General features: G+C 41.4%; 1 protein-coding gene across 9 annotated transcripts in view; it reads left to right on the top strand.

Annotated features, from left to right (window-relative positions):
• dlg5a (discs, large homolog 5a (Drosophila)) overlaps positions 1-22,441 on the top strand; it is a 232,376-nt gene that overhangs the window by 29,353 nt on the left and 180,582 nt on the right. For all 9 annotated transcript variants that reach the window (XM_072282816.1, XM_072282813.1, XM_072282814.1 and 6 more), the window contains exon 2: positions 17,557-17,667. In XM_072282816.1, the coding sequence (XP_072138917.1) occupies positions 17,649-17,667 (19 nt within the window). In that variant the 5' untranslated portion in view covers positions 17,557-17,648. The remainder of the gene's footprint in view (positions 1-17,556; positions 17,668-22,441) is intronic.

Genomic DNA, 22,441 nt, shown 5'->3' with positions numbered 1-22,441 from the left:
GTGTCACAATCTCCCAGGACCTGAAGTGGACACCCAACACGGACACTCTTATCAAAAAGGCTCAGCAGAGGTTGTATTTCCTACGTCAACTCAAGAAGTACAACCTGCCTCAGGAGCTGCTGATTCAATTCTATTCAGGAATAATCCAGTTTGTTCTCTGTTTGTTCATCACTGTCTGGTTTGGATCAGCTACCAAACAAGACCAGTATAGACTCCAAAGAATCGTCAGGGCTGCGAAAGGATTATTGGTGTGAAGCTGCCCTCGATCCAGGACTTGTATGCATCTAGAGTCAGGAAGCGAGCAAGCAGCATCATTGTAGACCCATCACACCCTGGACATCACCTGTTCCAACTCCTTCCTTCTGGTAGGCGCTTTAGATCACTGTATGCCAGGACAAATAGGTACAAGAACAGTTTCTTTCCGTATGATCAGTCTTATGAACACTTGAATTTTAGTCTATTATAAACCAAGTCCACCTGTACATACACAGGTATACCTCATTGTATATAGTGCATGACTATTTGCACTGTTGTTTTGTTTGCTTTTTGGTTCTGTACAGTGAGAGCTCAGGGAAACCGGCATCAAATTCTCTGTATGTGTCCACATACTTGGCGATAATAAAGGATTCTGATTCTGATTCTGAACCAGTTGCTGATAGTCCTGAATAAAGCTTGGCTTTATATTCATGGTTTTCAGAGGGTATCATCATGCACAACTTGTCCAGTATTTTGGCTGCAACCGACTCTATTGGATCTATTTAAAGTGGTAATTTGTCATTTTGACAGAATGTGCATTATCTTAGTTATTCCTATTTTCTTCAATACAAGTTAACAAGAAGAAGAATAGCCCTTAACTCGGCAGTGGAGTTATCGGGGCACCGTCTTTTTGACAATGTTTCCGTAGCAAGCTATTCTTGTTTTTACGAGGCCAAGTTGCTAGCTCGACTCTCAACCCAACTTGGATTCGAACTCGGGAACCTTCACTCCGGAGTCCGGCACTGATATTATTGCGCCACCAAGGGGGACAAGATAACAAGGATATCAGATTTTATTAATCAAAGAGACTTCTGCAAGTTTTACAATTTCAACATAACTACTAGGATGAGAGGAAAGTTTCTGCTGTGAATGGGCAGCATTTATTACTGCATTGTATTTCTGTTCCATTCAATATAAATGTTAGTACAGGTGTAGTTGAACCTTGAATCAAAGATGGAAAATATTCCAACAAAGCTATTTATTTAGAGATACAGTGTGGTATAGGCCCTGTGAGCTGCACTGCCAGCAACCCTCGACAGCCCTCAATTTAACCCTAACAGAATCAGAATCAAATTTATTATAGAAACATAGAAAATAGGTGCAGGAGTAGGCCATTTGGCCCTTCGAGCCTGCACCGCCATTTATTATGATCATGGCTGATCATCCAACTCAGAACCCTGCACCAGCCTTCCCTCCATCCCCTCTGATTCTCCTAGCCACAAGGGCCATATCTAACTCCCTCTTAAATATACCCAATGAACTGGCCTCAGCTGTTTCCTGTGGCAGAGAATTCCACAGATTCATCACTCTCTGTGTGAAGAAGTTTTTCCTAATCTCAGTCCTAAAAGGCTTCGCCTTTATCCTCAAACCGTGACCCCTCGTTCTGGACTTCCCCCAACATCGGGAACAATCTTCCTGCATCTAACCTGTCCAATCCCTTTAGGATTTTATACGTTTCAATCAGATCCCCCCTCAATCTTCTAAATTCCAACGAGTACAAGCCTAGTTCATCCAGTCTTTCTTCATATGAAAGTCCTGCCATCCCAGGAATCAATCTGGTGAACCTTCTTTGTACTCCCTCTATGGCAAGGATGTCTTTCCTCAGATTAGGGGACCAAAACTGCACACAATACTCCAGGTGTGGTCTCACCAAGGCTTTGTACAACTGCAGTAGTACCTCCCTGCTCCTGTACTCGAATCTTCTTGCTATAAATGCCAGCATACCATTCGCCTTTTTCACCACCTGCTGTACCTGCATGCCCACTTTCAATGACTGATGTATAATGACACCCAGGTCTCGTTGCACCTCCCCTTTTCCTAATCGGCCACCATTCAGATAATAATCTGTTTTCCTATTTTTGCCACCAAGATGGATAACTTCACATTTATCCACATTAAGTTGCATCTGCCATGAATTTGCCCACTCACCCAACCTATCCAAGTCACCCTGCATCCTCTTAGCATCCTCCTCACAGCTAACACTGCCGCCCAGCTTCGTGTCATCCGCAAACTTGGAGATGCTGCATTTAATTCCCTCATCCAAGTCATTAATATATATTGTAAACAACTGGGGTCCTAGCACTGAGCCTTGCGGTACCCCACTAGTCACTGCCTGCCATTCTGGAAAGGTCCCGTTTAGTCCCACTCTTTGCTTCCTGTCTGCTAACCAATTCTCTATCCACATCAATACCTTACCCCCAATACCGTGTGCTTTAAGTTTGCACACTAATCTCCTGTGTGGGATCTTATCAAAAGCCTTTTGAAAATCCAGATATACCACATCCACTGGTTCTCCCCTATCCACTCTACTAGTTACATCCTCAAAAAATTCAATGAGATTCGTCAGACATGATTTTCCTTTCACAAATCCATGCTGACTTTGTCCGATGATTTCACCGCTTTCCAAATGTGCTGTTATCACATCTTTGATAACTGACTCCAGCAGTTTCCCCACCACTGACGTTAGGCTAACTGGTCTATAATTCCCCGGATTCTTTTTCCCTCCTTTTTTAAAAAGTGGGGTTACATTAACCACCCTCCAATCCTCAGGACCTAGTCCAGAATCTAATGAGTTTTGAAAAATTATCACTAATGCATCCACTATTTCTTGGGCTACTTCCTTAAGCACTCTGGGATGCAGACCATCTGGCCCTGGGGATTTATCTGCCTTTAATCCCTTCAATTTACCTAACACCACTTCCCTACTAAATTCCTCCATCTCACTGGACCCTCTGTCCCCTACTATTTCTGGAAGATTATTTATGTCCTCCTTAGTGAAGACAGAACCAAAGTAATTATTCAATTGGTCTGCCATGTCCTTGCTCCCCATAATCAATTCACCTGTTTCTGTCTGTAGGGGACCTACATTTGTCTTTACCAGTCTTTTCCTTTTTACATATCTATAAAAGCTTTTACAATCAGTTTTTATGTTCCCTGCCAGTTTTCTCTCGTAATCTTTTTTCCCCTTCCTAATTAAGCCCTTTGTCCTCTTCTGCTGAACTCTGAATTTCTCCCAGTCCTCAGGTGAGCCACTTTTTCTGGCTAATTTGTATGCTTCTTCTTTGGAATTGATACTATCCCTAATTTCTCTTGTCAGCCACGGGTGCACTACCTTCCTTGATTTATTCTTTTGCCAAACTGGGATGAACAATTATTGTAGTTCATCCATGCAATCTTTAAATTATCACTGGCATGTGACGTGAAATTTGTTAACTTAGCACCAGCAGTTCAATGCAATGCATAATCTAGCAGAGAGAGAAAAAAATAATAATAAATAAAATATAATAAATAAACAAGTAAATCAGTTACGTATATTGAATAGATTTTTTAAAAATGTGCAAAAGCAGAAATTAAAAAAAGTGAGGTAATGTCCAAAGCTTCAATGTCCATTTAGGAATCTGATGGCAAAGGGGAAGAAGCTGTTCTTGGATTGCTGAGTGTGTGCCTTCAGGCTTCTGTATCCTACCTGATGGTAACAGTGAGAAAAGGGCATGCCCTGGGTGCTGGAGGTCCTTAATAATTGACGCTGCCTTTCTGTGACACCACTCCCTAAAGATGTCCTGGGTGCTTTGTAGGCTAGTGCCCAAGGTGGAGCTCACTAGATTTACAACCTTCTGCAGCTTTTTTCAGTCCTGTGCAGTAACCCCTTCATACCAGACAGTGATGCAGCCTGTCAGAATGCTCTCTACGGTACAACTATAGAAGTCTTTGAGTGTATTTGTTGACATAGCAAATCTCTTCAAACTCCTAATAAAGTATAGCTGCTGTCTTGCCTTCTTTATGACTACATCAATATGTTGGGACCAGGTTAGCTCCTCAGGGATCTTGATGTCCAGGAACTTGATACATAATCATGGGACAATTTACAATGACCAATTAACCTACTAACCCGTACGTCTTTGGACTGAGGGATGAAACCAGAGCATCCGGAGAAGACCCATGCATTCCATGGGGAGAATGTACAAACCCCTAACAGAAGACACCAGGATTGAACTTTGAGCCGTACTGGCATCATGCTAACTGCTATGCTACCGTTGCTTGTGTGTGATAACAGCGCGGACGACCATGGCTTCCATGTGGTTGTTCACAGACAGTGGTAGCATGACGGTTAGCGCGGCGCTATTTTTCAGGAAATCAGATTTCAGAGTTCAATTCTGACACCACCTGTAAAGAGCTTGCATGTTCCTTCCTGTCGTCGGGTGGGTTTCCTCTACCTGCTCTGGTTTCCTCCCCTAGTCCTGGTTAGTAGGTTAGTTGGTCATGAAAAATTGTCCTGTGATTAGGCTAGGTTTAAACAGGCAATTTGCTGGGCGGTGTAGTTCGTTGGGATGGAAGAACCTGTTCCACGTTGCGTCTCCAAATAAAATAAAATAAGAAAGGGAGCACAGTACTTGAGAAGAAGTGCACCTGATGCCAAAATCAAAATGTATATTGAGGCTGAAAATACTTTTATCACACATCATAAGTTGGGTAATCATAAATACCTAATAAAATGTCCACTGAATGCATGTTCATGGTCTTCTGCTGCTGTAGCCCATCTACTTCAAGGTTCAATGTGTTGTACATTTGGAGATGCCCTTCTGCATCTGAACCTCTTGACCCCGTCTGCTGCATGCTTTTATCCGTTGCGTTACTGCCATGTGATTGGTTGATTAAATATTTGCATTAACAATCAGGTGTACCTAATAAAGTGGCCACTGAGTTTAAGTTTTTTTCTGTGGTTTTTGGTTACAAGTTTAACCAGAAACTGGAAGTATGTTGCAGTCTGTGTGTACACCTTTTTAGTCCTCTCTATAGAGGAAGTGGACTGTGGTAAATCTTGAACTACACCACATAACTTCCTGAGATTACCGCAAGTGCCACAGAGTATCTGTGGGCAGATGTTATCTGATAGATTAAGATTTCACGCTTTTGTGTACAGTGATATAAAGAAATAGCAGGAATCTAAAGCCCATTCATTCTACATTTTATGGCATTGCAGATTTCAAGCATGTGAGACAGTATAGTGATGCTGCAGATTGTTCAGCTGTCTCATAGCTCTAGTAGCCTGGGTTTGATCTGTACAATATTATACTGAAGACCATATGGATTTCCTCCAAAGTTCCAAAGGTGTTAGTTTCGTAGGACGTTGTAAGTTAATATTGGTGTTTGCAGGAAGAATAAGAGTTTGTGGGCAATTGGGGGAGTGGTAATTTTGGGGTTGTTCTGAGAGCTGGCATAGAGATGAAGGGCCACATGGCCACCTCCTGTGTCATAAGAAATAAATAATTTAAATGAATTATTTTCAATATGGAGCAAACTGCACTCATTTTAAAGAGCTGCATTTGCTCCCAAGTTTTTATTATCTCATGAAAAAGGGGTTTGCATTAAATTCAACTGATCACCTTAACTTCAGCTAAGTTTCAGTTCATGTCAAGTCAGATTTCTTTTTGTTCTGTGAACATGTGCAGCCTCCCTACTTGAAAAGGGTTGAATGCGTCTACTCGAAGGTTTTTTAACTGGATTCTACTCAATGACCAAACAACTTTTCCTTTTTCCTCCTGTTATTTTTCGCAAGTGCGGCAGTTTGATAGTTCCATTAGTTCCATCAACCATTTGCCATTAGACATTAGTCACTAGTTATTAGACATTAGTCACTATCATTAGTTATAAGAGAAGTCATTAGGTGAAAAAACTGGTTACCTCTCCAGACTTCGTAGACGGATTCCGACCTGCACCTCTCCGCTCCTAATAGACCATTATGTTTTCAAACTGGGCGACCCTTCCCAAAGGTTCCCGAGCTCTTCTTAAACCTCGTGCCATTTCCTGGAAGCTCCTGCACGTGGTGATCCCCATGACGCGAAGCTAGCGCTGACCCAAAATGCAGTGACAGCAGTGCTCTCTTCCATGGAAGATGTCTCTAAAGTTATTTAAAGCTCAGCATCTTACCACAGATTCCAACACTGCTCCCGGACTGCCGCTGTGATGCTGCCGGGTCCTCCCGATGTTCTGGACAGAAGCAGCACTCAGGCAGTGGGTTCCATCTGGTCTATCAGTGGATTCTTGCTATTACTTTTAAATTTTATTTTCTTTTGCCTCTAGGGCCCAGTACTTTCTAGAAACTCTAGTTTGACTTGACAATTCATGATCAAACAGGATGAAGCAATGCAGGGCCAGAGGTGACTTGATCGAGATTTTCCAATTAGACATGGTTTTGATGCATAATTAGTAAGATATTTCCTTTGGTTCAGGAAGACTCTTAAAGAGGCGTGATAGCATAGTGGTTAGCACAATGTTTTACAGTACTGGTGACCCGGGTTCAGTTCCCACCACTGCCTGTAAGGAGTATGTATGTTCTCCCCATGACCACGTGGGTTTCTTTTGGGTGCTCTGGTTTCCTCTCACTGTCCAATAATGTACCAGTTGGCAGGTTAACTGGTCATTGTAAATTGTCCTGTGATTAGTCTAGGATTAAATTCAGATTGCTAGGTGGTGTGGTTCGAAGGGTTAGGAGGGCCTATTCTGCACCCTATTCAATAAATGATTAAATAAAATCATTATATTGTGTTTTTTTTTGTTATTATATGTATGATGTATCTTTCTCTTCTATCTGTAGCTATAAAGTAGTTGATATTGGTGCTTAGAGCAGGTCAGTTTTCAATAGACAAGAAAGCTTATGCATGTGGAGTTTGCAATACAGGGTATGTTTGCATTGTCTTGAAATGGTAAAAGCAGTATTGTGCTTTGAGGTGGGCTGTAAGGATTCGAGTTTGCACGAAGTCCACTTAAGAACTCAATGTGATTTCCATGAATTCTGTTTGGAATTTACCTTTTGGCTGAGTTATGTAAGTGAGTGAGTGAGTGAGACCTCTGTCATTCAGGGTCAACCATGGATATTGCGTCCTAGCAGTCTAGATATGCAAGCCTGGGCATTATGATATGGAGAGCAAGCTGTTGCCTATAGAGCAAACTACCCCTCTCCACACATCTGATGAACCCAAAGGAATGGCAGAGACCGATACAGTTTGGTACCAGCAGTGTCACAGGAGTTGCCAGTCAGCATTGAACTCAATATAGGACTACCTTAGGGATTTTTCCTTTGGGATTTACTCCGAAAGCCTTCCTCATGAGTGGTTATAGCTACAAGGCAGCGAAGGTTTGAGATGAGAGATTTCCTTCTAGATGAGTTGCCAACTGTGGCTGATGAGCCCCATCTGTCAGATGTAACTGGTTTTAAGTTGCCAGTGACCTGCCTTGGCTCCTTCTGTCAATAGAAATGGTTCTGCCAGGCTTAGTAGTAGCTAAGCCACTCATGAAGACCAGGAGCTGGTTTTCATTGTCAGAGGCTTTTTGAGGCACATGCCGTTGGGAGGATTTAATAGTTAGTGGAAGCTTATCCCTATTACCACCCCGGTTATAATAACCTTGAGGAACCAAGCCTGAGTTATGTAGATCATCGTGAAATAAAAGTTCATTGTTGCTGAGAACACAAATTCTATAGATAAATTAAAGATCCTGTGTTTTTATTGACAAACATTATTCATGTTGAAATGAAGGACTTCCACTTCTGCAGAACCTCCCACTGCTCTCTCTCTATTCCCACGAGCACTTGGCAGCCAATGAAGAACTGGAAATATATTCACAGTTGCATTGTAAAATTTATGGTAAATGGTTTCCACAACTACGTCCATAAATAGCGGTGAAGTGATAATCAAAATTAAATATTGACAAAGGCATTTGAGGTAATTTTTTTGCACTTCTAAGAAATTATACCATGAAATGAATCTACTTGAAAATGCAGGCAGACCTTAAAGTTAACAGATCTGAAAGATGGCACTTCCAATGTAGCATATCTCTGCTGGAGTGTCAGCCATTGTTTTAAGTTTGAATTATTATGTTTGACTCAGAATGAGTCACTGAGCCACTGCAGAATTGTTGAGATTCAACTGTCTTCTTATTAGTTTTAAGCATTTGTTTCAATGGGTCATTAAAGCCATCAATATTGAAAGAAACACTATGATATTCATCCATTCTTTACCGTCCTTGCTCCTTGCAATGACGTAGGTAGGAAAAGGGAAGAGGTCCTGAAAAAAGACTACAGGGAGTTAGGAAGGAGGTTGAGAAGTAGGACTGCAAAGGTAGTAATCTTGGGATTACTGCCTGTGCCACACGACAGTGAGAATAGGAATAGAATGAGGTGGAGGATAAATGCGTGGCTGAGGGATTGGAGCTGGGGGCAGGGATTTAGATTTCTGGATCATTTGGACCTCTTTTGGGGCAGGTGTGACCTGTTAAAAAAGTACAGGTTGCACTTGAATCCCAGGGGGACCAATATCCTGGTGGGGAGGTTTGCTAAGGCTACTGGGGAGAGTTTAAACTAGAATTGCTCGGGGGTGGGAACTGAGCTGAAGAGACTGGGGAAGAGGAGGTTGGCTCACAAATAGAGAAAGCTTGCAGACAGTTCTAGAGGGAGGATAGGTAGGTGATAGAGAAGGGACACGCTCAGGCCGAAGGTATGAGATGTGTCTATTTTAACGCAAGGAGTGTTGTGAAAAAAGCGGATGAGCTTAGAGCGTGGATCAATACTTGGAGATATGATGTGGTGGCCATTATAGATACTTGGATGGCTCAGGGACAGGAATTGTTACTTCAAGTGCCGGGTTTTAGATGTTTCAGAAAGGACAGGGAGGGAGGCAAAAGAGGTGGGAGTGTGGCACTGTTGATCAGAGATAGCGTCACGGCTGCAGAAAAGGTGGACACCATGGAGGGGTTGTCTACAGAGTCTCTTTGGGTGGAGGTTAGGAAAAGGAAGGGGTCAATAACTTTACTGGGTGTTTTTTATGGGTCGCCCAATAGTAACAGGGATATCGAGGAGCAGATAGGAAACAGATCCTGCAAAGGTGTAATAATAACAGAGTTGTCGTGATGGGAGATTTTAATTTCCCAATTATCGATTGGCATCTCCCTCTAGCAAGGGGTTTAGATGGGGTAGAGTTTGTTAGGTGTGTCCAGGAAGGTTTCTTGACACAATATGTAGATAAGCCTACAAGAGGAGAGACTGTACTTGATTTGGTATTGGGAAATGAACCTGGTCAAGTGTCAGATCTCTCAGTGGAAGAGCATTTTGGAGATAGAATTATGATCACTATCTCCTTTACAACAGCATTGGAGAGAGATAGGAACAGGCAAGTTAGAAAAGCATTTAATTGGAGTAAGAGGGATTATGAGGCTATCAGGCAGGAAATTGGAGGCTTAAATTGGAAACAGATGTTCTCAGGGAAAAGTACAGAAGAAATGTGGCAAATATTCAGGGGATATTTGTGTGGAGTTCTGCATAGGTACATTCCAATGAGACAGGGAAGTTATGGTAGGGTACAGGAACCGTGGTGTACAAAGGCTGTAATAAATCTAGTCAAGAAGAAAAGAAAAGCTTACAAAAGGTTCAGAGAGCTAGGTAATGTTAGAGATCTAGAAGATTATACGGCTAATAGGAAGGAGCTTAAGAAGGAAATTAGGAGAGCCAGAAGGGGCCATGAGAAGGCCTTGGCGGGCAGGATTAAAGAAAACCCCAAGGCATTCTACAAGTATATGAGGAGCAAAAGGATAAGACATGAGAGAATAGGACCAATCAAGTGTGACAGTGGGAAAGTGTGTATAGAACCAGAAGAAATAGCAGAGGTACTTAATGAATTCTTCAGTATTCACTATGGAAAAGGATCTTGGTGATTGTAGTGGTAACTTGCAGCAGACTGAAAGGCTTGAGCATGTAGATATTAAGAAAGAGGATGTGTAGGGGCTTTTGGAAAGCGTCAAGTTGGATAAGTCGCCAGGACTGGATGAGATGTACCCCAGGCTACTGTGGGAGGTGAGGGAGAAGATTACTGAGCCTCTGGCGATGATCTTTGAATCATCAATGGGGATGAGAAAGGTTCTGGAGGATTGGAGGGTTGCAGATGTTGTTCCTTTATTCAAGAAAGGGAGTAGAGATAGCCCAGGAAATTATAGACCAGTGAGTCTTACTTCAGTGCTTGCTAAGTTAATGGAGAAGATCCTGAGAGACAGGATTTATGAACATTTGGAGAGGTATAATATGATTAGGAATAGTCAGCATGGCTTTGTCAAGGGCAGGTCGTGCTTTACGAGCCTGATTGAATTTTTTTGAGGATGTGACTAAACACATTGATGAAGGAAGAGCAGTAGATATAGTGTATATGGATTTCAGCAAGGCATTTGATAAGGTACCCCATGCAAGGCTCATTGAGAAAGTAAGGAAGCATGGGATCTAAGCGGACATTGCTTTGTGGATCCAGAACTGGCTTGCCCACAGAAGGCAAAGAGTGGTTGTAGACAGGTCATATTCTGCATGGAGGTTGGTCAGCAGTAGAGTGCCTCAGAGATCTGTTCTGGGACCCTTACTCTTGGTGGTTTTTATAAATGACCTGGATGAGGAAGTGGATGGATGGGTTAGTAAGTTTGCTGATGACACAAAGGTTGGAGGTGTTGTGGATAGTGTGGAGAGCTGTCAGAGGTTACAGCAGGACATTGATAGGATGCAAAACTGAGCTGAGGAGTGGTAGATGGAGTTCAACCCAGATAAGTGTGAAGTGGTTCATTTTGGTAGGTCAAATATGATGGCAGAATATAGTACTAATGGTAAGACTTTTGGCAGTGTGGAGGATCAGAGGGATCTTGGGGTCCGAGTCCATAGGACACTCAAAGCTGCTGCGCAGGTTGACTCTGTGGTTAAGAAGGCGTACAGTGTATTGGCCTTCATCAATTGTGGAATTGAATTTCGGAGCCACGAGGTAATGTTGCAGCTATATAGAACCCTGGTCAGACCGCACTTGGAGTACTGTTCTCAGTTCTGGTTGCCTCAGTACAGGAAGGATGTGGAAACCATAGAAAGGGTGCAGAGGAGATTTACAAGGATGTTGCCTGGATTGGGGAACATGCCTTATGAGAAAAGGTTGAGTGAACTCGGCCTTTTCTCCTTGGAGCGACGGAGGATGAGAGGTGTATAAGATGATGAGAGGCATTGATTGTGTGGATAGTCAGAGGCTTTTTCCCAGGGCTGAAATGGTTGCCACAAGAGGACACAGGTTTAAGGTGCTGGGGAGTAGGTACAGAGGAGATGTCAGGGGTAAGTTTTTTACTCAGGGAGTGGTGAGTGCGTGGAATGGGCTGCCGGCAACGGTGGTGGAGGTGGATACGATAGTGTCTTTTAAGAGACTTTTAGATAGGTACATGGAGCTTAGTGAAATAGAGGGCTGTAGGTAAGCCTAGTAATTTCTAAGGTAGGGAAATGTTCAGCACAGCTCTGTGGGCTGAAGGGCCTGTATTGTGCTGTAGATTTTCTATGTTTCTGTGATTCTATGTTCCACATCTTCTCTGTTGGCACTGTTTTATTATTTTATAAATAAACTTCAATCATAGTATAGTGAGAGAGGAGCATTGCTTTGTTACAGTATAATCCAGTATACAATCATAGAGTTGTCAAGTTAGTACATTGGTAATGTCATCCATGTACAGATCACAGATGCTCCCCCATAGGGCTCTCTGAACAGTTACACTTGAATTGTTTGCAGGGCTCTTAATCAGTGTCCAGTGATGGCAGAACCTTAGATTGCAGTCCTTCCAAACAAAGCCTTTGAATTGTCTGCCGTCAGCTTCCCAGTGTTGCAACCTGAAATATGCAGGGAGGCAGAGTTGGAGGTAGTCTTCATATGCTGTCAGCTCTGTTTAAATGTCCAGCACATAGATGATGTAGTTCAAAGCACCTGTCAGCATTTGCTGGGAGCTGATTTGAGGGCAACCAACAGCTTGTTCTGTAGATGCAAGGTGTACAAAGTGATGAGCTGAAGTGGAGTATTCTTGTACATTACATCTATCACGAGGGAGAGTCCACCAACTAGCTCTTTGACCTCAGTAACTGGAAAGCTGCCTTCCTGTACCAATGGTGTTACATAGGTACAAATAGTTCAGCCACTGCCTCACAGATCCATAAATGGGTTCAATCCTGACCCTTCGTGCCGCCTATGTGGAGTTTGCATGTTATTCTGCAGACTACATGGTTTTCCTCCCGCATGCTATAGATTGTGTGTGTGTGTGTGTGTATGTGTGTGTATGTGTGTGTGTGTGTGTTGCTGGGTTAATTGGCTGCAGTTATTTGCGCACACACACACACACCTTTTTATTCTGGCTTTTGCCCCTTTCCTTTCCAGTTCTGATGAAGGGTCTCGGCCTGAAACATTGACTGTTTATTCCACTCCACACATACTGCCTGACTTGCTGAGTTCTTTCAGCACTTTGTGTGTGTTGGTCAAGATTTTCAGCATCTGCAGAATTTCTTGTGTTTAAAATTTTTAAAACCAGAGGTTGGTTTTTCCGTGTGTTTGTCTGCATGGACTTGCTGGTCTGGGTTTGCTACTTCTATGCTGTTTCTCTATGAAACCCAGGCTATGTTGTGTCTGACAAAAACTATGCCACACAGAAGCTTTATCTGGGAAATATAGAAGTCTTTATTCACACAGGAAACATTCAGGAAAGAGATAATCCAAGAGTATCTCACTCTCCTGACACGATCTTTTATTCCGATTCAGCACAAAGATAACAATAAATAATTAACTACAATTTCTTTGCCATGATCACCAACTTTAACATTTGGTATATAGTCCGATACATTTATAGAATTACATATTTTCAATGGTAGCACATCCCAATAGCAGAACCCTTTGAATGTTGAATACAGTGTCTGTTCCAAAAGCCCCTGAATACAAAATCCAGACACCCAAAACATGTCCCTTTTGTTAGAGCATTGAAGAATGGCGCCATGAATATACGGCAGACCAGAAGGTTGAGTGAGAAAACAAACCTGTCCTGAACTGCACATGAAGTGGCAAGGATACACCTTTAACAATGTGCCAATAACAAGATCATTCATCTATTGTCTTCCTCTGTGTAGTTTCAGTGGGTCAGGACAAGCCCTCTTCTCATTGCTGCCATCAGAGAGGAGGTACAGGAGCCTGAAGACACACACTCAAGGAACAGTTTCTTCCCCCCGCCATCAGATTTCTGAATGGACAGTGAACCCATGGACATTACCTTGGATTAAAGCATATGCGGATTTTCTGTAGTTTGTGATAATACCACTTCATTATTGTTTCCATTCCTTTTTGCATAACTTATTTATTTCTTCTCCGTGGATTGTCACCTTGTCGTGGTGGAGAAGCTTGTGTGGTCCTGTGATCTCGAGAGCATTGCCGTCTGGAGCTATGCTCCTGGTAGGGTCACCCATGGCGGTAAGGTCGAGGATGAGGTCTCCCTGACAAAGAACAATCCAACCAAGACCTCAACAGTGGAACAGGCGGACGAAGTTACTTCAAACTCAACGGTTGTGAAGGCGGATGAAGGCTGCAACAAATCCATCAGCTCCAGTCACGTGGTTTCCATGCCATTGGAATCAGTTGGTTGATTTGTGAAGTATCGTGTGCTTCTTGGAGTGCAACATCAAGTACACGTTAAACAAATACACGCACAGGTGTCTTCACTCTGTGGGCCACTTCTTCAGAACGAAGACCATCATCCTCGACCTCGACTTATTTAATTTGTTTTTATACAGGTTTCCCCCGCCATCCGAAGGTAAAGCGTTCCTATGAAACAGTTCGTAAGCCGGAATGTCGGAAAGTGAAGCAATTACCATTTATTTATATGGGGAAAATTTTTGCGCGTTCGCAGACCCAAAAATTAACCTACCAAATCATGCCAAATAACACATAAAACCTAAAATAACAGTAACATGTAGTAAAAGCCGGAATGATAAGATAAATACACAGCCTATATAAAGTAGAAATTCTTTTCTGCAATCACTGCTGCACTGTCCACCGTAGCGAAAATCTCACGCAAGTGCTTTCGGCAGAAACACTCTCTTCAGTAACCTTTGAGCTATGAAGCTGCCAAATCATACCAAATAACACATAAAAATACACAGCCTATATAAAGTAGAAATAATGTATGTACAGTGTAGTATCACTTACCGGAATCGGGAAGACAGCAAGCACACTGATGATGGTGTGTTAGGCTGAGTCGTTGGAGGTTGGGGTGGTGGGACACTGGGGTGTCATCTCATCATCGTCTGTTTCTATCATGGCAGATAGGTCATCTTCTTCTATGTCTGCCTGCCTCGGTGTCGAAGGTCGAGGTTCGTTGTCTGCTGTGGCTGATGTGGAAGGCTTGAAAAACGACAGTATGCTTGACTGCTTAGCCGCGCGCATTTTTCTATCATACAGTTCTTCGTAAGCACTCAAACTATCCTGCAAATATGCCCTAAACCTACGTACCCTTTCAAAATTAAAGTCGTACTTTTCTGCAATCATTGTTGTCATTTGCAGCGAAAAACTCACGCAGTTGCTTCACGTTCAGTTCCTGGATGACTTCACTTTTGGTCCGTTTGCTACTGCATTCGGTTTCGATTGTTATCCTTTCCTCTTCCAATTGCATCAGCTCTTCATCTTTCAGTGCTTGGTCATGGGATGCCAAAATCTCTTCAACATCATCTTCGTCAGCTTCCACAAGCCGAACTCACTTTGTCCTTACGTCGTTCACCACGAACGAAACACTTAATTATGTCTAGTTTTACACTAAGTGTAACGCCCTTATGAGCTCTCTTAGGCTTTTCCGATACCTTAGAATTTATCTTGCTAACGGATGCTCAAAATAAATTGACATAAAGCACAGATGCTCACAGTCACGTGTTTAAGCAATGCCGGCTAGAGTGCAGTTCTGGGGGAGGAGCTTGGCTGCTCCGGGCGCGCGCTGCCTTTTTTCATAACAGTGAAAACACCTTCTGTTAGCGAAAACAGGTAACTAATGTAGGTCTTTCGTAACAGCGAGGTGTCGTAAAGTGAACGTTCGAAACGTGGGGGACACCTGTATAGACTTATTGTAATTTATGGTTTGATTACTATGTATTGCAATGTACTGCTGCCATAAAATGACAAATTTCACAACATAAGCTGATGATATTAAACCTGATTCTGAATGTCCCTCCTCAATGATTTGTTTAACTAACCATGGAATATCAGAAATTAAATTGTGTACAGATTTTATTTCCTGAAGACTGGTTCTAATTTTGGTTAATCCATAATTATGCTATCCATAATATTATAACTCCTGAATGATTCCTGATAGGCTTGACAATGTCATAAGTTAACACGAGGTTCTGCACACAAATGTAAGTAATACCTACAAAATGCTGGAGGAACTCAACAGCTGAGCTTGAATAAACAGGTGACATTTCAAACTTAAACCCTTCATCGACTGGAAAGGAAAGGGAAAGAAGCCAGGTATTAACAGTCGTTTTGACCACTACCAGTAGTTTCAGGGTTGTGATATTCCACTGTTGCTGAAAAGTCACAACAGCCTTGACCTTGGCAAGGTATTCCAAGATGGCAATACTGTACATGTTGAATGATACAATTTTCACATCCATAGTTCATGTTTTAAAGCTTTTTGTCATTTAAATGTTTAATTTTTGTGGGCAATTGTCCTGAACTGCTGTTTCTACTGTTTTTATGTACTGCCACGTTGTTTAATTTTTTATTATAATTTTTGTATTATTTATTTATTATTATTTTTGTATTTGCACTGCTCATCATCTTTTGCACATTGGTTGTTAGTTATTCTTTATAGTTTTTCATTGATTCTGTTGTATTTCTTCTACTGTAAATGCCTGCAGGAAAATAGATCTTGGGGTAGTGTATGGTAACATATATGTACCTTGATAATAAATTTACTTTGAATTTTGGTTTCAGGCTAGGGTACTGGCACTGATCTCCTTTTGGGAATGGTTTCCCCTGTGAAGCTGGAAGTGTTGCTGAGGGAAGTCAGCTTATTTTCCCTTTTTTTTTTCGTATCGAACTATGTCTGGTCCAAGTTAGTATTCTCGGTCTCCTGATGCCAGTGTGCTCTAGGCACAGTACTGCTCTTAGTGTTTTGGAGATACGGTGTAACGGACAGTGCGCTGGTCCCCACATTCAGGATCTGGGCTGCAATGGGCTGGTTTCCTCCTCAACAGAATCCTAACTGAGATTTTCCATTCTCTGCCTGTATCATGGAGCTGTTGAGGCATCATCTTCAGGTGAGCAGAAGTTGCTGACACCTGACATGGTCTTTTCATTGTGGTTGTTATCTGAGGCCTGTTGCCTTTTGGGTTGTTCAGCCTATGTTCTTTTCTCTTAGCCTCATGCCAATCTCCTTCTTGTTTGTACGCAGGCCCCTCTTGTATTGAATCTACCTCCTGGGGGAGAGGTGTTGACAGCTGGGGCTTGCAACATGTAAAACATTATCTGAACATCATATTCCTGCTTGTGTGATTCTGTGCACAAGGTGATCAACTTTCCTCTCTCCTCCAGTTCTTATTGTCTGCTGAATTCTCCACAGGAGGAGGGATGATGTTTGTATTCCTTGGATGTTGCCGGGGTGGGGGAGGATAGCTTTTGCACAAGTACAAGTGTTTTGCAGATTATAGTGCTTGGTCTCTTTTGATGTCCTTGGTCTGTTGGCCTTCACATTTGTGTACAACAAATTCAGGACATGTGTCAGTGATATTAAACCTGATTCTGATTTTGGCCTTCCTGCTTGCTGTTCCTGCAGATGATTGCATTGCACTGAACTTTACGTGCCCAGGTCTGTTACAGGTTTTAATGTTCACAAGGATGCCTGTAATTGTTAAGGGTGGATTTTTAAAATAAGAGTTCATGATTCTACTTTATAACTTCAATTTTTATATAATTCTTTATAATTGTGAATGGTGTTTTTTATTTCATATCACACCCCGACCAACACACCACAACAAATTCCTAATGCACGTAAATGTATATGGTAAATAAAGTTGATCCTTGATGTTATCCTCCTTATTTCCTACTAACACTTATAGGTACATTGACATTAGTATCTATATTGGTTAATTAACCAGCCTTTTGGTAGATTCACATTCATTAAGTTCTTGCATTTAAATCCCAAATCCAGTACTGCATTATCATTTATTTATTCTTACACATGTTAACTCTTGCATTAAACCTCCTCAAAACCATTACATCATTTATTCTTTTGGAAGTCATTAACTACTCTTACGTGTTAGATCTTGTGATGAGTCCTGTTACAACGAATTTCATTTGGTCCCATGTGTCTCAGATTACTGTAAATCACTTGATCAAACTAATGTTAACTATCACCCTAGAGTAGTAAAAGATTTACTTTTTGCTTGGTTTCAACATAAGTTGGTTGGCGGTTTTACTATAACAATGTTATTTGATTCCATCATAGGAAGAAGCATGACTGGCACTACTGTTGTATTCAGAAATTCAAAAGTTGCAAGCTGAATCATTCTAGACCAAGCAGAATGTTGTAAAAGAAACATGGCTGAGGATTGTGTTGGTGAGTACTATGTCACAGGCTGTTTTGACAATTAATTTTGACTACAGTAAGCTTTAAACACTGAACTACATAATAAGTCACCTATAAATGATCTGCAGTTAACAATCCATCTTTAGGCTTAAGGCGTTCGATCCAAATTCGGTGTTTATACTTTTCCTCCTAGAAGGTAGCCAACTTTGGCAATGCTGTGCTAAGAAAACAGACCAGCAGAAAATAATCAAGCAGCAACTGTGGAGAGTGTCCCTTTTAAAGGGCACATGGCAAAGCTGTATTTTGTTCAAAACCATACAACTGTTTGGTTTGCAAAGTTATCTCAAATTCAGAATAAATGTCTGTGATCTTGTTTCCTTCTCTAGAGCATCATTGAACCGCGTGTCATTTTCCCCATCCAGCCTACTAGATTCATTTTAGTGTTGCTTTAATATTCACTACTTAAATGTTCTCCGTAGCACTAGCTGTTACTGAAGCAATATTTTAAATACATTATGTGCATATTTAAAAAGAGATGCTGTTTATACATGAGGTAAAAGAAAACACCTAGCTTTGGTTGTCATGACAATGGTGATATTAATTAAATAACTAAATGAAATTAATAACAGTTTATTGAGTACTTTCAGATTTGTATTGCTTTTTTCTGAAATCTCAATTTGTTAGAATTTGAGAAGGGTTATACAAGCAACACACATCAAAGTTGCTGGTGAACGCAGCAGGCCAGGCAGCATCTCTAGGAAGAGGTACAGTCGACGTTTCAGGCCGAGACCCTTCATCAGGACTAACTGAAGGAAGAGTTAGTAAGAGAGTAATCGCTTAGTAATCTCTTACTAACTCTTCCTTCAGTTAGTCCTGATGAAGGGTCTCGGCCTGAAACGTCGACTGTACCTCTTCCTAGAGATGCTTCCTGGCCTGCTGGGTTCACCAGCAACTTTGATGTCTGTTGCTTGAATTTCCAGCATCTGCAGAATTCCTGTTGTAAGGGTTATACAAAGCTGTTTTGAGTTAAAAAAGCTGATATTTGGAAGATAGACTATTTGCTTATGAGATAGACAATACACTTGGGCCTTTAGGTTCTGCTGCAATGAAGAACAGTGTTGTATTATCAACAATAAAGAAACAATGTCATATGGCACTCCACAGTCACCATTAACACAAAAGGACAATTGCTCTTATAATGTGGACAAACGTGCCATCCAATTTGTGTACAGAATCACACAAGCAGGAATATGATGTTCAGATAATCTGTTTTACATGTTGATTGAAGAATAAATGTTGGTCTGAACACACAAAGTACTGCCGTCTTTTGAGTAGTATCAAGGATAACTCTTAAGAGTGTCTCAAGGTCTCAGTCTCATCTGATAGTGGAGCTTTTCGTTAGTGACAAACTGAAATGTCCAGATTATTGGATGCTGATTATGAACTTTAAACATTTTGAAACTGCAATAAAATGAATGAAGGGGGTCCCGAATATGAAATGTAAAAGGCAAGCTGGAAAAATTCTGATTGTTATCCAGGAATAGAATTTCACTGAAATACAATCTAAAAACATTACATACAAGCAAAATACCATCGATGCTGGAAAATTTCAAAATAAATCATTATGTTTTGAAACGCAGGCAGTGTCTGGGAGCAGCAAAAGTGCCGATGATAGTTTTTGCTTAATAACATCTTGTAAAAAAAAATGCTGTCTGACTTCCTGAGCACATGATAGAAATGTACAAACCTGAGTGAGCTTGGCAGGATACTTGTGGAGAGGAAGTCTTCTCTTGTGGGAGAATATAGAACTAAAGATAACAATAAAGAGTTGCCCATTTAAGGCAGACGACTATGTGGAAGCTTATGCCTCAAAGACCAGTGGAGTCTTTGAATATTTTTAAGATATACAGGTTGATAAGCATAGAGGTTACTGGGGTAGGTGAGAATACAGAGGTAAGGTACAATCACATATTATTGACCCGTGGAGCAGACTCAAGCAGCTGAGTGGCTTGCCCTCTGCACCTGATTCATGTTTGTATATATTTAATAATTCAGTCTCCACCACTCTGCAGCAGAGAATTCCAAAGATGCATGACCCTCTGAGAAGAAATTCCTCCTCATCTCTGCCTTAAATGGGCAAACTTATATTCTGAAACTGCTTCCTAGTTCTATACTCCCTGTTGAAAGGAAACATCCTCTCAGTTGCAGCAAGGCTTCCCTACTTTTATATACTTCAATCACTAATAGCTGGCCAGTGGTGTAGTGACGTCAGCACCAGACTTCGAGGCCAGTGGTCCCGGGTTCAGATCCAGGCAGACCCTTACATGCTTTCCATCCACGCTGGGTTGAGCATTGAGCTAGCAACTAGGCCTTGCAAAAAACAGTCAAAAGCTACAGAAACAGCAAAAATGCTGCCTGATGTGCTACAAGGTGTGAAAAGGAACAGCAATCACTTTAATGAAGGTCAGTATTCTATTTACCTTCCTAATTACTTGCAGTATCTCCTTTCTATGTTATATAAATGGAATTCAATCTCTCAGTACTAGAACATTTTTAGTCCCTCTCCTTCTAAATGACCTGTTTTTTTCTTTCTGTTGGGATGGGTAACTTCCTAATTCCCCCCATTCAACCCACGTGCCAGATTTTTGCCCACTTACAAACCTCTTTCCCCTTGCAATGTCCTTCCGACTTTCTTTCCTACTTACCTTTGGATCATCAAATTGGCTGCAGTATATTCAGATATCCAAGTCATTTGCAAAAATAAAGTTGTGTCCTCATCACTGATCTCAGTGCCACTCCATTGTTTACATTTTGACAGTGACCAGTTTATCCAACTGATTTTTGTTAGTTAATCCTCTGATGATCATGTGAATACTCTTAAAAACTTCAGGTTTTCTCCTTTGTGTTACTTATCATATAACTTCCGGAAATCCAAGTGCAACATTACTGTTTCACTTTTAATCTAGCTTGTTCATTATATACTTAAAAAAACCTAATTGTTTGTCAAATACCATGTTACTTCAATAAACATATGCTAACTTTGATTGGTTTATGATTTTCTGAATGTACTTTTAAGTACGGTGCTTTGTTTTGGGCTAACTGCAGGAGGATTCTCAGAGTTGTATTCTGTATACATACTTTGATAACCAAAGATTCAACATACGTTTATTATGTTTCTTTAATGGATTCCAGCATTTTCCAAATGATATGTGGTGTGCTAACTAATCTCTTGTCTCTTGCTTTATGCCTCTATCCCATCTTGTAAAAGAGTGTGATATTTGAGGTTTTCCAGTACACTGGGATCCTTTCAGAAGCTTGGAGAATTTTGGGAGGTTATGCACACCCCTCCACCCATGGTCTTTAAAGCTAGTATCTTTAAAATCCTGGGATTCAGCTGAATAATTTGAAAATAGATAAAAATATTTTATGAGATGGTCAATGTTCTCTGTTTCTGTGGCACATATGTTTTTCTTTGCTACATCCCTTGCCTGTAAGTCACCGAGATCTTGCTTCATATCACCAGAGACTACTTCATTTGCTGAAGAGTTGTAAGTGGAATTGAATATTGTAATCTCTGTGAAGCAGTCCACTTCTGAGCTCAGGGTGGCAGGAAGGTCACTGATGAAGTGTCCAAAGATAGTTGAGTTCTTGATGAATTGCTGCAGCGACGTTCTTGAGCTGGCCTGATTGATCTGAGGAAAAACAATCATACTTCTTTATGTGACTGGACTGTTTTCCCTTTGGCGCTTCTGACAAGTTTTACCAGCACTCTTTGATGTCCCACTGGGTCAACAACTGTCTCAATGTCAAGGACTATCACTCTCAGTACACAGAGGACATTGTGTGCTGTTATTACTTTAAGTGCTGTTTAGAATTGTTATTCAGCAAGGAAGAAGCCTGATTCTATAGCTGAGGACGGACTGTGTGCAGGAATCAGGGAAGTTTCCTTTTTCGTCTTTGATTTGATAGCATAATAATTAATGGGTCAGGAGTTAATGTTGAGGATCCTCCAAACTGCTCTGGTTCTGCCTGTGTACCATAATGCTGTCACCTCTGGTTGGACTGTATCCCCAACCCAAGATGCATCCAGGAAATGTACTGTAGGAGTCTGACATGTTGGCAGGGTTTGATTCTGTGAGCTTGATTAGTCTATGGGACATTTATCCCAATTTAGACACCAGTCCCCAAATGTTTAAAGAGGACTTTGCAAGGTTGTCTGCACCTGGAATGACTAGTGTCTGGATTGTGAATGGATAAGACTACCTGACAGTTTTATTTCAAAGTAAATTTATTATCTAAGTACATATATATGTCACCATATGCTACCTTGAGATTCATTTTCTCGCAGGTATTCACAGGAAATACAAAGAAACACAATAGAATCAATGAAAAACTACACACAAACATGACAGACAAACTGCAATGTAACACATTGTGCAAATACAAAAGAAGAAAAAATAAATAGGCAATAAAAATTGAGAACATGAGGTGAAGAGTTCTTGAAAGTGAGTCCATAGGTTGTGCGAACAGTTCGGTGATGGGGCAAGTGAAGTTATTCCCACTGGTTCAAGAGCCTGATGGTTGAGGAGTAATAACTGTTCCTGAACTGGTGGTGTGGGTCCTGAGGCTCCTGTTCCACCTTCCTGGTGGCAGCAGTGAGGAGGGAGCATGGCCTGGGTGGTGGTGGGAGGGAGGGGTCCTTGATGATGGATGCTGCTTTCCTGCAACAATGTTCTGAGTAGATGTGCTCAATAGTGGGGAGAGGAGGGGAGGTCTCCAAAGTCAAGGCAAAATTATGTTGCCA

Source organism: Mobula birostris, chromosome 18 (genome assembly GCF_030028105.1).
Source record: "Mobula birostris isolate sMobBir1 chromosome 18, sMobBir1.hap1, whole genome shotgun sequence".
NCBI lineage: Eukaryota > Metazoa > Chordata > Chondrichthyes > Myliobatiformes > Myliobatidae > Mobula > Mobula birostris.
This window is presented reverse-complemented; position numbering and strand designations above follow the sequence as displayed.